The following is a 16,206-nucleotide window of genomic DNA, read 5'->3' as shown; positions in this document are numbered from 1 at the left end:
GCTTCAAGGGGCCGCACCTGGTGCAGGCGGACGGCGCCGTGCCCTTCTGGGCGCACACGGGCAGTGAGTAGGGGCCCGGCCGGGCGGGGGGTGAAGCCCGCGGGGCTTCGTTTAGCCCTGTCCGCCGCCGGCTGGCCGGACCGGGGCTGCCCTGGCGTGTCCCCAAGCCGCTCCCATCCACCTGCGTTGGGGGGGGGGTGTCCGTACGGGGGCTGAGCACGGTGCAAACAATGATGGTTATTATCCTTATCTCTGGGGAAAGGGGGCCTGATACCGAAAGTTAGCCATGCGTCAGGGGACGGCCGGCAGCTCTGGGGCTCAGTCAGGCCCCTGTCGGCAGCTCGTCCCAGCCCAGTGATGATGTGTCACTCGGAGCAGAGCAAAACTTGTGGCCAGGGACCAGCCCTTGAAACGAGTCCCAGAGACCGGGTTTTTTAGAAATCAGGTTAGGCTCATGCCTTGGTTGCGAGAGGGCATGGATTTGCATGGTTTACGGCATGCTGGTTAGGTAACCTCTCCGTGGTTTGCAGCAGGGTTATAATACGTCTTTATTATATTTCCAGATTGCTGCTTCGCCCATTAGTTGGCTCGGTTTAGAAAACGTGTGGATATGTGCTAGTGGCAGAGCATTGCTCTGTCTCGGGTGCTGCAAATCGCACAGGTGTAGGGCTGCAAGGGACCTCGCGAGGTCACCTAGAGTGCAGCCCCCCACCTGAGGCAGGATTAGCTCTGTCCAAACCACCCTATACAATCCATAATGGAAATGCCTCCTAAAACTACCCTCAGCCCTGACACAGCACAGACCTAACACCCTAATCTGCCACCGGTAAAGCAGGGGAACCACAGCAGCCAACATCCTGCTTCTGTGAAATGTTGTCAGTACATGCTTAAGAGGTCCTAGGCAGAAGGTTACATCCCCTGCTACAGAGAAAGGCAAACCCCCATCATCTGTGCCAGTCTAAAACCCCCATCATCTGTGCCAGGCTGACCGTGGGGTACAATTCCTTCCTGACCCTAGATACGGGGATTGGTCTGACCCAAGACCCTTTGGCCAGGAACCTCCAGCTATGGTCCTAGCAGGAGCACTGGCGCACCCCAAAGAAGTATATTGACTTTCTGTGAAGGAATTTAATGTAGTTTAATGGGAATATTTGGACATCTTACATATATCTATGTACTTTTGCTAACTCTATAGACATGGTAAGATGCAGAGAGAGATGACTTTAAGCAGCTCTTTATTAGTGTATGTTTTTAAATAAATTGGTTGCACATAACTTTTTATTTATTAAATAAATAGAGCATCTAAATGTTCGTTCCAGTAAATCTTCTCTTTAGAACTGTATAACCACTGCACCTAGTGGTCCTAACTGAGATTGGGTTCCCACTGAGTACTTCATGTAATAGCAAGACCAAGTCCAAAAAGTTTAGGGTTTATGTTACGTGGGCAAGGAGTGCATAAAAGGAAGTAGTGCTTTAGTAGTGGGCACACAAGGTGGGGAAAATAAGTAATCTACCCAAGGTTACGTAGGAACATATGAAAGCGGAAAACTGAATGCTGATCTGCTGCCTTGGAGTCCAGTGCCCCAACCATGAGACCAGCCTTCTTCTCATGTTCAGGAACTTTGAATAAGGCACCTGTAAAACATTCAGTAACTTTAGAAAATCCTTCAATGCTGTTAAAAATGGTGAAGTATAGCATATTAATGTTAATATTTAATACTATTTGAAATTGGTTGGCTCAGCAGTGAGAACCATCTACTACGAGGCTAAGGTTAAGTGTCTGCAGGTAAAAATCAATTGCTGTGCTTGCTGTTATGTTCAATGCTGGTTTCTTTCCTTTTTCAGATGCCATACCTAGCGCGGATCAGATTCGAATAACTCCATCACTGAAAAGCCAGAGAGGATCAGTGTGGACAAAAAACAAATCTGTATTTGAAAACTGGGAGGTTGAGGTGACGTTTCGAGTGACAGGGAGAGGCCGCATTGGAGCAGATGGACTGGTATATGAATTTGATTTAATTTATACAACAAACTTATTTTCTAAATGTGAATCTTAACTTATGACTTGCATTTGATTCTTGTGCACAGGCAATCTGGTTTACTGAAGATCAAGGCCTGGAGGGTCCAGTTTTTGGGGCAGCTGATAACTGGAATGGTGTTGGCATTTTCTTTGACTCTTTTGACAATGATGGAAAGGTTAGTTGGAAACTTCCTCTTACAATAGGGTTGCAAAATGGTCTTACACTTGATGTCTGTTAGTCACACAAAAATATAATAGTTTTGTATTGCTTGTTTGGTTTTTTCCTATATATATTGGTTTAAAAATGACCCCCCCACTTTTGTTTCTTAGCTATGTAAAGAAAAAAAATGGTTCAAGTTTGAAGGTTGAACCTTGCTTTGCAATTAATCTTCACAGGAAGTACATTTTTTATGAGGCAAAGGCTTTATTGGGACCCTCTTGCTTTTGGTTGCCTTGTTCTTTACCAGAATTAAATGAGGTGTGGTGTAGTTCAGTGGTTCTCAACCTTTTATGTACCAGGACCCATTCATAAACATCAGTGGCCAGTCCTGAGCCAGTTCCCCTCACTCTCGACCCATTTCCCCCACCACCACCACCACCCCTCCCCCAACTCGAGGCACCAGCCCATAGTGTGTGGGGCAGGCAGGGTGTGTGGGGGGCATGGGGAGCCCTAAGCAGCCCCTCGCAGGCTGGAACTCTGCCAGCCTACAAGGAAAAAGCCATGGTTTCCAAAGTTTTTTTTCTCTCTTAAAAGTGAATCCATTTTTAAAGTTTGTTCACAACCCTTTCATATCTTCTTGCAACTCACTTTTGGGTCGCGACCCACAGGTTAAGAAACGCTGTTGTAGTTAATTTGAGACTATTGAATCTGCATCTTGAAGTCAGTGTGCATTTTGTCTTTGCTTGAGTTTTCTGTTTTGGAAATGGCTTGGAACCAGAATCAGTTGGGAGGAAACTTTAAAAAGTAATTAGACAGTCCCAGGCATATTTCCCTCCCTCCTTCCTGGGTGGAGGAACACGTAGTTAAGTGACTTCTTGAATAATAGCGAACTAGCATTGTAACTGTTTACTACTTTTACTGGCAGTCTTGTGGTAGTTATCAGAAATTAACAGGTGCATCCAAATGTGAACTTCTGCATCTCATTTAACACCCCCACCCCACCCATAGGGGTTAATATTTGAAGATCATTAAGGATAAAAAATTTAAGACAAGTTACTGAATGCAAGAATTGATATCCTACAACAGTACTAATTTGGCCTTGGTGTATGCCTTTGTATTTTAATTCCTGACCTTACTTAATAGTAAGCTATATATAACATCCTAAAATCTATAAAACAAATATACTCTGAATCTACAGTATGACATAGATAATATTGCTTTAGGGAGCTACATTTTTTCAGTTACTTAAAGTAGATATTTTGGAATAGAGCCAGAATTCCATCTTCTATAAATATTCTAATAAGCATGCCATAGTTATCTTTTCCAGTAATTAGATTCTGCACAGTAGATGGACCAGAAAAAAATCTTCAATTCTTAAATATATGCATTAATCATATTCCCATGGACTCATTAATGCTTATGATTATACAGTGTACACGTGATTATACAGTGTACACCAGCCCTGGTGACAGATAGGTCCTAGCGTCTACCTTCCTGCTCTGACCTGGGGTGGGTCATTCAGGTCCGCAGCTGGAAGGCTGCCCCCACAAAGGAGAGGAAACTTTTATATCGTTTAGACAGCCCTGGAGGCGAGCCTGAGTTCTGGCTGCATTGGGCAACGCCCTCTCTCAGAATCTCCATGTTACCGTTTCCTGCATCTACTCTGGGGTTTATGTGAAAGTCCTCTGAGAGGCAGCCTCCATCTGTTCTTTAGCTGCCGTGTCAGAGGTATTCTCCGCACAGTTAGATTTGAGATTCTGACCTTGGTTTACAAGAGACCAAAGCAGGGACAAGCCTTGTGCTTCCAATGTCATGAACTTGGTTTAAAAATGTCAGGGCTTTTCTAAAACTCTGTTTCTTTGCCCTCTGGATTTTGTGCCATTGATTATCTTTATGTCCCTTTTTTCTTTTTCCCTTCACAGTCATGGCAACTAGATTTTTATTTTAAATGAAATTTAAGATTCTCAACTCCAAGAGCTAGAGTTTTGAGCAGAAACACCTGAAATATAATAATTTGCAACACTGCTGATGCTCAGGATCTTCACGAGCAAAATTTTTCTTTAATTTTGATTTTCCTTAGCTATTTTCAACACTATTTTAGATCCAATTACTGTTTGTCTAGGTCTTATTTGCAAACACTACCTTTCACAGAAATCAATTACCTAGTTAACGATTAACACAGAGTACTCAAAATTAGTAGTTGTTTAATCCCTTCTAAAACACAAATATCTGAATGTTATTGTTCACTAGCCTTTGGAAACGAGTCATTTGTACAAGCTCAGTCTGAATTACACGCGCATTTTTTTTCAAAACCCAGGTTGAATAGTTCCTGTGTGAAATAGAAATGAGCAATTAAAATGTGCTTTTTAAAGAACTTTCACTGCAATAAAAAATGAATAAGAAAACTTCTGAGTGATTGTACATGGTTATTAGTCTTGCAGGATAACTACTCCTGTTAAAAAGTAGAACTGTTAGTACATTTTCTTTGATCAGTATCGTGCCTTAGAATCATCATAACTTACACTAACTTACGTCATAAATTAACATGGAGGATCCTCAAATAATGTTTCAAGAAAAATGTAAAAAAAATACTTTGGACTTATGTTTCTGAATCCTTTCCTTTTTTTAAGGATTGTAGCGTAGAAAATATGCAGTTCTTTGAAATAATGCGTACCTCAGAGAGAACAATGTTTTAAAGCCCATGAACTCCAAGTGCTAATTTTCTCAGCCCTTGGGGACTAACAGAGTCGCATTGTAAACTTCCCCTCCTAATATCTTGGCTTTTTCCAAACTTTTTATAAACTTTGTTTGTTCATACTGTTTGTTTTTTTTCCCCAGAAAAACAATCCAGTAGTGGTCGTTGTAGGCAACAATGGAAAACTCCATTATGATCATCAGAAGTAAGTCTAGCCCTTAATTTATCTGAATGTGGTGTTGATAGATGAAATAAGGCTAGAAGCTTTTTTTTAAGAGGTTGAAGCCAGTTAAGAATACCGTTTCATAGTTGTACTTGCACGTACCAGTATATATGTATATTGTAACTATTGATTTGAATTTACCCTCTAGAAACCTGCATTATTTTTGTTTTCAGACTTTCTTGTTCCACTTGAGAAGCATTGTAGAGGCTTTCTTCTGCATTTGAATTAAAAAAACTTTCTGATTGATGGGTTCCCCACCCCTAGTGTGGGAAGGGGATGTAGAGCCACCGGGTCAAGAACTTCCTCTTACCCCTGACTGGAGAGCATGCCACTGAATACCTTTGCTGGGACTTTTGTAGCTCTCTCATTGTGGGGTTCTACACATCTGTCCCGCCTCATAGTGCTCCTTTTTTTTTTTTTCCTTTTTAGTGCTTCAGATTGTTACAGCACTTGTAGAAACTGGTTGTCCCCTCTAAAATAAACTGGTGGTCTCATTCCTTGTGCTTGCATCACATTTGACATCCTTTGTGGCTGTGTGATCAGGGCACAGAACTACAGCCTCACACATTTCAATCCCAATCCAAAGGCTCGCGTGTTAAAAAGGCAGCACGGAATAATTTGAATTACTTCTGACTGTGCAAAGCTTACTGCACTGTTGGTCCCAAAGCTTTGTGAAAAGCAAAATGCATGCTTGCTTGCTTGGCATTTATTACTGATACTTTAATGCCTTTTTGTTTTCTAGCTTGTAAATAAAAAACAGAATTTTGTGAATAGATTTTCTTTTTTCACAGTGATGGTTCCACACAGGCACTGGCATCTTGTCAGAGAGATTTTCGCAACAAGCCCTATCCTGTCCGAGCAAAGATTACATACTATCAAAAAACACTGACTGTAAGTATTTGACAGTATGAGGTGTCTTGTTCCACTTCTGGGGCTTTTACATTTTGATAGTTCCTTACAACTCTTCTTAAAATCAACAGCTGTGGGTCTGGCAGGAGAAATCTGAGCCAAGAGTAGTGTGGCGAGCCACTCTGCAAGCTCCGGTGATACATCTGTAGTATGCTTGTCTTTACATTCCTAGGGTGCCTTGGATAAGTACTGCAGGTTATGTGATGCTTCTGTGGGCTAAAGTAGTGATTCTGAACATTTTTAGACATTGGGCTTGGCACTGCTTTGTAACTTTTATGAATTGAGTGGTACCCAATGTTTATATATATTAATAAGTGCACACCCCCCCATGAGGGGTGTCTCAAGTGTGTGCGTGCATGTGCGCGCGCGCGCGCACACACACACACACACACACACACACACACACACACACACCCCTGTTTATCTCCCTCAGCAGCCTCTGGTGGCACTCCAGGGTGCCCTGGCACCCTGCTTGAGAATCACTGGGCTAGAGAAATTTCAAAATTATTTTGATTTGTTATGGAATATAGCTGCTTCAAATGGGGTGGGATGAGGGGAATACAAACATAATATTAGGGTGAAGCAGGGATGAAGTTAATATTCCTTTGGAATTAAGTTTTTAATTCTGTTTTTTTCTTTAATAAAGTAATCATAATATACTTTAAATGTATACGGTATTGTTCAGAGATAAAATGAATGTTAGAATCCAATGACCATTTGTGATGTGAGCATTCCCTGCCACCAACCCTGGCATGAGAGAGTTATTATCTGTTAGCCTGAGCAGTTCAGCTGGCTTTAAATACCGTTGAATGATTTTGTGGAGGAAGAGTCTCTACACTCAGACCCAAACCTTTATGTATATACTGAAGTCAACCTGTTGAGTGAGACCCTGAAGCAAATATATTATTACATTTATTTGTACAATGTGTTTTCTGCTACCTGGGCCCTAAGAGTAACTTTTTAAATTTGTATAGATGCTCTCTTGTCCTATCTAAACTAGGTTTAAGACTGACATTTCTTAATTTTCAAAGGGGAATCCTAAAGGAAAACAAAGTTTTCTATTACTGTTGATTAATTTAAAATAAATAAACCACAACAACAAAAACCTGTACCTCTTGGACTTGTGATTTTAATGATGTATTTATCCCACACTGCATAGCAAAGAGCTTCAGGAGTGAAACACTTCATGATTTTATAGTTTTAGAGCTTTCTGTAAAGAAGCTAATCAGTACATTTTTACTTTATTTATAATGCTGTGTTTGGGGGAGGGAATTTCAGGTATAAACCCAGGTGTTTGTCTTTCTAGGTATTGATTAACAATGGCTTCACTCCAGATAAAGAAGACTATGAGTTTTGCGCGAAAGTGGAAGATATGATACTACCACCACAAGGACATTTTGGAATATCTGCAGCAACAGGGGGGCTTGCAGGTGATTTTATTTTTGTTCCATTTCCCCCATTTTGATCCCACTCCTGGTTTTTAGTTTTGGACGCCGTGTTGTTTAACTGGCTTTCTTCACCCCAGATGTATAAGACTTTAGTAAATTACCACTTGGCAACTGACATTAGAATGAAGGTAGCTATAAATGGCAGAATGTCCAGGGGACTGGCACAGAATGAGGGTGATTGGCCTAGGAATAAGATGGAAATGACCTGTGTAATAGGAATTTAACATACGCAATACGAGCTGCTGGTGTTTCTCAAGTGTCTAGCAAAGGACTGTCTTACAGACTCAGTGGTCTTGGCTAGTCCTCTAAACCACCTTTTGTGCACTGTGCTTCTTGTTGAAGAAGAGGCTTTCCTTCCTTTGTGCACTGAAGAAGGATACCTCCTGTGCCAGCTGCACTTGTTGTTCCATGTAAACTATGTTCCATGTCTCATTCTGCTTCTTGCTCTCTGCATCTGCATGAACTTTGTAGGACTTTTAATCTCCTAGGCATTCACCACCATTCACAAATACTAGGTTGACTGGGGAGGAAAAAGTCTTGAAGGGTATGTATTACTCTAATAATTAAGAGAGACTTTTAAAAAACAGCATGGGACATTTGTATCCAGCTTATTGGAATAGACTTGTTGGCAGTGGACTTAGGCATCTAAACATGATTTTGTTCCTTCCTGCTCAAATCCTTGGGAAAACTGTTAATATAAATCCAGGTTGGGTGCCTTTTTCACCTCACTTCCTTTTTTGTGATTCAGTCTGAAGGGTGATATGATGGTGTATTACAAAAGCAGGTGGATTCATGGATTTTTCAGGGACTCGAGCAGAGTTGAATAGAAAGGCATGTGGGTGTCTGTCCACTTACACGCCAGATAGGTAGAATAGAATCTAGCCCCACATGTTTTCTTTAGATCATGGATTTTCAGATTGGCAGATTTACATTTCAAGTGAAATGAGGACTGCCAGAACATTTTAAGCCATTCTGTATTTCGGGGGTGGGGTGTGGATAGATAGCCAAGAGAGAGAAGTTAAATGGAGCAGCTTAGAATGTAGATAACTCATTTTAAAGTACACTCCTTTAAAAGCAAACTTTTCACATTTTTCCTCTGTCTGCCGTGCCATTTATGTGGCCTACCGATCCAGCTGACCAGTTAGTGAAAAAGAGGAAGGCATCACAAATTCTGAAAGCCTAGAATTGTATTTTTAAAATTCCCCAATAAATCTGCATTTTCATTAGGGAACAGCTTTTCCATGACTTGTAATAGTTACAGGATATGCAGGTTTATTTGTGTGTATTTTTGCTTTCTTTTTTTCTAATGCAGATGACCATGATGTTTTGTCTTTTCTGACTTTCCAGTTGACAGAGCCTGGGAAAGAAGCAGTAAGCATCTCTTTATAACAGAAACATATCTTACAGATAGGAATGTTGATTGTGTAGTTTGCAGTCTATTAAAATGTGGTGCAATCAGCAATTAAGCATCCCCTTTCATAACTTTTCAGTTTCAAAATGTTGGCGTTTAGTTATACAGGCTGCTATCCTTGGAAAACGAGACTAAAATATGTTTCATTAGTAAAATCTCAAATAATAAAGTTTTAATGCTGCCCTCTTTGAAGGAGTGCTGGATTAAAAATAAAAATATCTTTATTGTAAACACAAAATTTAAACAAAAAAGGTATACTTCTCCCAATTTCCATGCTAGGAAAATGAAGGTGTGCCAGTTCCATTTTTCCTCTCTACCTTATTCTAATATAGTCCTGCAATATTTGTCAAGATTCCTTTTACACAGGGTTTTTTTTTTTCTAACTACAGAAAATTCACAAGAAACAACATGGCAGGAGAAACAGTGCTAGTACAACTACTGATGAGTAGGTTCTTGTAATGTCAACTTCAGTGCAAGTGTTATACTTATGAGCGCCGAATGGTGCACTTTCCAGGATGTAACATTGCAACTGAAGCACATTTATTTGCTTTGAGATAAGTCTGGTTGGGAAGAGACTGTAAGCTTTAAGGGTTGCTAGTAATATCTGTATATCTTATAAACTTGTTTTATAGCCTGTCCCTGATGCAGAAATTCCTGAAAAAGATAAAGAGAAATATCAAGAGGAGTTTGAGCATTTTCAACAAGAACTGGATAAAAAGAAAGAAGAATTTCAAAAGGAACATCCTGATGTACAAGGACAGCCAGGCAAGTTAAATGAACACAATGTGAATTTGCAGGGGAATAATACTTTGATAGAACTAAAGATGATGTTCATGGCCACAGCCAGAGTAGCTGGGCCCACAAAAGGCTGAGCTCCCTGGACTCCCCTTCACATCACTAGCCTTATCCAGGAGTTCACATCACTAGCCTTACCCAGGAATTCTTTGGCCTTCCCTGTGCTAAGAGATTGCTCTCTTTCTCTATCTCCAGTTCAGATTTGTCTTTTTAAGGCTCTCTAACATTTTAGCTCCACCATCCCTTTCAAATGTAACTAAAGTGTTGATATTCACCATTATTTTGCAAATAAACACTGGTACCCATTGCTTACTCTTCCTGAAAGCTACTTGAGACTTTTTCCCAACCTCATATTGCACTGTGTTTGGGAAGGCTACCTTGTCAGAATGTACTAAGGTACCTCCTTATCACAAATTACTCCTTGAAATTAATCTCTTGTTTTTATGTCTATTCATTCCTGGTTGGTAGTAGACAACTGAACTACCAAGACTGCTGTGGCCATCAATTCATGCAAACACAGCTGTCCCTCTTGTTACTATGCTCATCTCTGTTCCTTTCTCCTTATTGGTTGACCTCTTGTATATTTTCTGAATCTAGACCTATAGTGTGAGCTCTCTGAAATTAGGAACTATTTATGTGTGGACTTTTTTTTTAAGGGATCTGACACTAGGTTTTGTGCAGAGGTATTGCTAGAGTAAACAGCGCAAATATTGAATATCCTTAGCCATTGGTAAATTGTGTGCTTATGGTGCAGAGCTAGAAATGTAAGTAAAATAAAAGATTTCATTGTATAGAATTGGGCTTGGAAGGGACCTTGAGTCATCGAGTCCAACCTTTGCACAGATACCATGCCAGATTGGACATCTTGGAAAACATAAGATGAAAGGTTTCACAATCACCCTCGGCAGTTTGTTCCATTATCCTACTTTTCTCATAGTTAAGAAGCTTTTCATAAAATGAGGAAATTATGCATCTCTCTCTGAAAACAGGAGCTATAAATGTCACTTTTCCTTTTTGTTTTGTTAGCGGAAGATATTTATGAAAGTGTAAGTGATCGTGAACTGAGACAAATCTTTGAGGGGCAGAATCGAATTCATCTTGAAATTAAGCAACTTAACAGGCAGTTGGACATGATTCTTGATGAGCAGAGGAGGTATGTCTCTGCAGTGACGGAAGAGATCGCCAAAAGAGGAGGATCAGGTGTTCCAGGCCAACAAGGACAGGTGAATTTTAAACTGTACCACCAGTCATCAGTGAACATAACTTTAAAGATGTGACTCTTCCCTCCCACCCCTCCCCTTTTTTTCCCCTGTGTGCTCAGCTCTATTATGTTCGTTTCAGGTTTCCCAGCAAGAGGTTGACACTATTGTGAAAACTCAAGAGGAGGTCCTCAGACAAGTGAATGAAATGAAGTAAGCAGACATGTTCAGCAAGGCAGTAGATTGTGATTGGATCTTGCCTTGCTTTGTTTTTACCCAAGCCTGTAACTCCACTTATCAGTTCAGTGTAATTCTTTCCAATTTGCCCCTGTGCAAGTTATGTCAAGATCAAGTCCTAAGAATTTGTATGTGGAGGGAACTTCTTCAGTTCCAAACTCAAGTTGGATAAACCTATTTTAAATGCCTTTTGCATCAGTAAATGAATGATTTAAGACTTCAGATACCAGTAGCAAATTGAAGGGACATCACCAGCAGGCAGTCCTGTCTTTTTTTTTTTTCCTCATTTTTTTAAGAGCATTTCAGGTAAATGCGTTTTCCTCAAGACGCTGTATTGGTTTTCATGGGCAGGGTAGAAGGGGGTGGAATTTGCACTAATATATGGATATCACATGCACATCATTTTTATATGTTTTTATACAAATTTTTTTCTTCCCACTGCTAGTGTGAAAAGACCATGCAGGCAGGAGAACTGATTATGGAGGTAAAACAGGGAAAATGACTTGAGGCATTCTCTAGAACAGGGGTTGCCAACATGTAGCATGCATACTAGGAGTGGCATGGGCGGCCCCATGCGTGGTAGTCAGGAGACCAAGCAGGGAGCAGGCAGCACAGCAGCAGATAGGGCTGAAAGCAGAGCAGTGGATTGGGCAGGGGAAGGGAATTAGAGTGGTAGGGGTGTCATTTGTAGCATGCCAGCTAAAAGGGTTAGTCCTCGCTGCTGTAGAAAACCCTATTATGGCGTCTAATTGCTGTTTACTCTAACTTTCCTGGCCAAAGCAAGTTCCTTATGTCCCCTGGAGTTCTCTACTTTTCTTGATTACAGAGGCTCTTTTTTATTTTCATAATAATTAAAAGGAACACAATTAACAGACTGAAAAATAACTTTTTTCCTAATCTTTTGGTTTCAGTAACTTTGTTACATGTGACAGTGGATTAGAATGAAGATACTGATGGTCTTTTATTCACTCAGTTTATATTCTTTAGAAAAGCAGACAACTTATTTTGCTTATTTCTTATATTCTTTTTTTGGCTTTTGTCATTGGTATGAACAGTATTTTTCTGTCTTTGTGACACAAATCTCCCACTTTCAGTTTGTACTGCTGATTTTTCTTTCTTGTACTGATAAGATTTTTCTTTCTTATAATATGAACAAATGTAATGCAGGTAAATTCTGATTTCTGAGCGAAAAGTTTTTCTGTATGCCAGGTAAAGATTTTTCATGCCTGGAACAAGTGTGTGAAACGTCATTATTTTTTAATATAGGTGTTTGCATACATCAGGGTACTTTAAGGAATTGAACTTTCCAGGACATTTTCTTAACCTTTTCTAGAGTTCAGAAAATATTAATTATATAATTTTAATTACACACACACACACACACACACACACACAATTGTGCACGCACACATTTTATTAAATATATTACATTTTTTTTTCTCTAAACTGAAACAGTAGTGATATAGATAGCCAGATAGGTATATCACCTCTCTCTTGCACACTTTTTTTTAAACTTGAATTTGGGACAGTAACACTTTTTGATATCCTTAATAAGTTGATGCTGTGGGGCTTGGCTTTTTAAATTTCATGCTGTGTTTAGTATTTTGCTCTGTTATTGTTTCTGCATTTAGAAGTTTAGCTATAGGTGTCATTGCTAGTTTTAGTATCTTTTCTTACCATACTACTCCTTTTAATGAAGTAGCTGTACCTGAAACAATTACATGTTTGTTATAGTTAAGGAAAAGAACCTGTTAAGCAGAGGGGTAAAGCTTTACCACCACAGTGAATAGTTGATCGGAGATTGATCCTTATCACTATAATTTATGGCCTCTCTATATTGATCTGTAGTTACAATTTTAGATTGTCCAACAGGTACCATTTTACCTGTAGCTGTGTTAATAATCCAGTTGCCTAAAAATACCCAAATTCCTGGTCTTGAATTATTGTTCATTAAGCATACATATTAAAAAATGAGTACCTTAAAAAGTCCCCGTTCTACCATGACTGAAGACACGGTTTACTGCTGACCTTTAGTGGAACTGGGAATTCAAGGGCCAGACTTGGAAAAAATCCTCAGCTCATGTAGTTTGGTCTGGATTTTTAAAAAAATAAAATAAATAATAATAGTGGTAGTGAACACTTCTGGAAAATCTAGGAAATCTCTTGGAAAAAATGGCTTATTGTGTGTGCTGAAGACAGTGGCTTAAATAACCTAGAACTTGTTAGTTCATAATGGCCTAGAACAAAGAAACTTTCTACTATGTAGCATTTATATATGAAAAGGAATTTTACTGCAGTAATTTGGCATTGTATGTGCTTTCAGTATATGCGATGCTGTACACATTAAAGGTGGAAGTGTTAACTGTAACTTCAGATTTTCTGAGTTCTTCATGTGACATTGTTTTGTGTTTAATGTGACTCTTAAAAGTTGCCATGTTTTTTCTGGAAGAAATTTAATAGTAATCTTGCATTTAGGAAACGTGCTTCCATTTCATAACTGCATTTCAAAATAGCTGCATTGTGCATTTTGGTACATGTACGGTCTCTACATGCACTGTATGTGCTCTGCATTTATTTAGAAATTATTTTTGTTGTTTTAGGGTGAATGGTCTAATTCTTCAATTTTGTGAAAAATGGGTTTATTGGTTGATTAAACCCAAGTGCCTTGTATACCATACATGGATAATGATAAACGGCATTTTGATTGCTTGATTGATGATGGACCTTTTTGCTATCTTTCAACTGAGTTCAGCTGTATGCTGATCTCTGTACCTAAGTATAGTGCAGTTAGAACAAAATCCTGTTTAAATATGTTGTGTGGAAAATACCTAGAGTTTAGTTTTGGTTTTTTGTTCCTTCAGTGAAGCTTTTCTGTCGGGCCAAAATCAGCCTGCCAAAATCACAAAAGATGGTCTGATGTATTAGTTTTGTTGATATCTTGGTTAATAGTTGTAATTTTTTAAAAATGCACATATTGCACATTTTTTTAAATACATCTATTCTGATTTGTGTTTTTTCTGAATATAGATTACTGATTTTATTAGAGGCAAGGAATTTTTCAGGGGTATCTTTTTTTATACTTGACCTATTGTATAGTTGGGAGGGATATAGGCAGGTTTTCATATACCAAGTACCCTTCCTTAGGTCTCTGCGGGGGAAAAAAACTAGGCACAGATTGAGCTAAATAGCAGACGGAACAAAGGCTTGTACGCAACTCCACGTGTAAATAAAAACAGGATGTAAGAGAGATCAGGTAGTTAACAGACGAGACATGCAATGGAAAGGATCTGAAGCAGACTGTTGCCTACAAAAGCTTATGCCTTTCTGAATGAGTTAGTCTTTAAGGTGCCACTGTGCTTTCTGCCTGATCAGTGGAAGAGCAAGCCCATTCAAGAGTCACCTCATCTGTGCATGCAGAGAGATTAGTGGGGAAATTTTGTGATATTTAGTTTTACTAATATTTTAAGCTGCAAGATAAAATTTTAAAAAGAGTTTCCCCAATGACGCGTCTTTTTGTACTACGTTCAAAGTATGAGAAAATGAAATAAAAATCTTTATAAACTTACCTCATTTTGGTTAGGAAGTCTTTAAGTTACTTTTATGTTTCTGATCGTTCAAACAGTCTTTATCTTCTGAAACAAAATGTGCAAATGATGTTTACACTTCCATGTTTGAACAGTCATATTTTGCCAGTATTAGTTCAAGGACAACCTATCATTATCCATCTAAATAGGTCAGGTTTTTTTTTTTTTGTTGTAAAATAAAGATTAGAGTACTTCCCTTTTTTTGGTCCTTGTTCTTCTAGGAGAGCTTTTATTTTAATATTCTTGACAAATCTTTATACCAGGGAAGCAAATTAGATTTTCTTGTTAACATCAGCAGACTGGACCTTCTAGTTGCTACTTATTAGGTATGCATTTGCGTAACATCATCTTAATATTTTTTGCTAAGATTAAAGAAATGTTTTTTTATAGATAAAAATGAACAACAGTGTTTTTATTGGTCATCCCCTGAGGAACAGGACTTATTGTCAAAGTAATTTTCATGGCAAGATTTGCAGATGTCTTGGTCATCTGATTACAGAAGAATCTTTGCCTGTGTAGACAATAGAACATGGGATGCTTGTTTCTTTGAAGGGACAAAATAATTTAAATTTGACAGAGGCCATATTTATATAGGGAAGTTATTTGATCTATTTGTTATTAAAAGCAATCTATGAATTTTTATTGTCGGGATTTGTGCCTATTATGGGTAGGTTTAGGAAAGGTGTTCAAAGTCTCTAAATTGAACAATTGACTTCTAGAATAAAAACATATGATAGGGTTAGATGAATAATAATCTGCATTTGAGTAGAGATCACTACCCTAGTTAGATATAGTTTTCATGGTTTAGATGACAGAAAATAATTTCCCAAATATAGGGATGCTCTTATGGTAAAATGGCTCTTGGTAAAATAATAGAAAATATTAGGATATTTTTACCACGTTTGAATATTTCTCTGGGGGAAGAAATAACTAGTAATTGTTTTAATTTGCCACGTGGACATTTTGAATGTGACTTTTAAGATTATAACATTCTGAGACCAAAAATATAAAATAAGAGGGGGGTGGACACCTGCTGTGACTATTAGCAAAAAATTAAAGCATTTACTTTTTTAAGCCATTTTTTGTGGTAGGCTATAAATCACAATAAAATGGGAACTTATTTTGGTAAATATTGGGAATTATGCAATAACTTGTGACTGGCTATGTTTGGCTTTTTGTGAAGTAAATATTCTGGAACTTGGCTGAGATTTAACCAGAAAGACTAGAAGAACCTGTAACTGGGGTGCTTAAAACTTCATCCCCTGTTGTTCACTGGCTTTATTTATTTATTCATTTATTACTTTTTTTTTTAATGGGGTGGGGGGAGGGGGGGGGGGGGGAGGGGTTGCTGTCAGAAATCTGTTCTGTAAAGGAGAATTCCTGGATTATAGTAATGTCCTAGTACGGGGGTTGTCAACTGGGAGTACACATACCTCTGGTGGTACTTGGGAAGGTCTCAGGTGGTACGTGGCAGTGGCATGGAGGGGCAGGGGTACTTGGGGAGCATGCTGCCATCGCTGCTGTG

At 38.9% G+C, this 16,206-nt stretch overlaps 1 protein-coding gene across 1 annotated transcript in view; it reads left to right on the top strand.

Moving 5' to 3' along the window:
- Positions 1-2: 2 nt before the first annotated feature.
- The window catches only part of LMAN1 (lectin, mannose binding 1), a gene marked incomplete at its 5' end in the record, with an annotated part of 24,847 nt that continues 8,643 nt past the window's right edge, over positions 3-16,206 (top strand). The window contains 10 exons of the mRNA XM_006019110.3: positions 3-63; positions 1,846-2,000; positions 2,089-2,196; positions 5,019-5,080; positions 5,890-5,989; positions 7,314-7,437; positions 8,768-8,826; positions 9,499-9,631; positions 10,688-10,884; positions 11,003-11,073. Of these exons, the coding sequence (XP_006019172.1) occupies positions 3-63; positions 1,846-2,000; positions 2,089-2,196; positions 5,019-5,080; positions 5,890-5,989; positions 7,314-7,437; positions 8,768-8,826; positions 9,499-9,631; positions 10,688-10,884; positions 11,003-11,073 (1,070 nt within the window). The remainder of the gene's footprint in view (positions 64-1,845; positions 2,001-2,088; positions 2,197-5,018; positions 5,081-5,889; positions 5,990-7,313; positions 7,438-8,767; positions 8,827-9,498; positions 9,632-10,687; positions 10,885-11,002; positions 11,074-16,206) is intronic.

This window comes from Alligator sinensis, unplaced genomic scaffold, assembly GCF_000455745.1.
Source record: "Alligator sinensis unplaced genomic scaffold, ASM45574v1 scaffold347_1, whole genome shotgun sequence".
Taxonomy (NCBI): Eukaryota; Metazoa; Chordata; order Crocodylia; family Alligatoridae; genus Alligator; species Alligator sinensis.
This window is presented reverse-complemented; position numbering and strand designations above follow the sequence as displayed.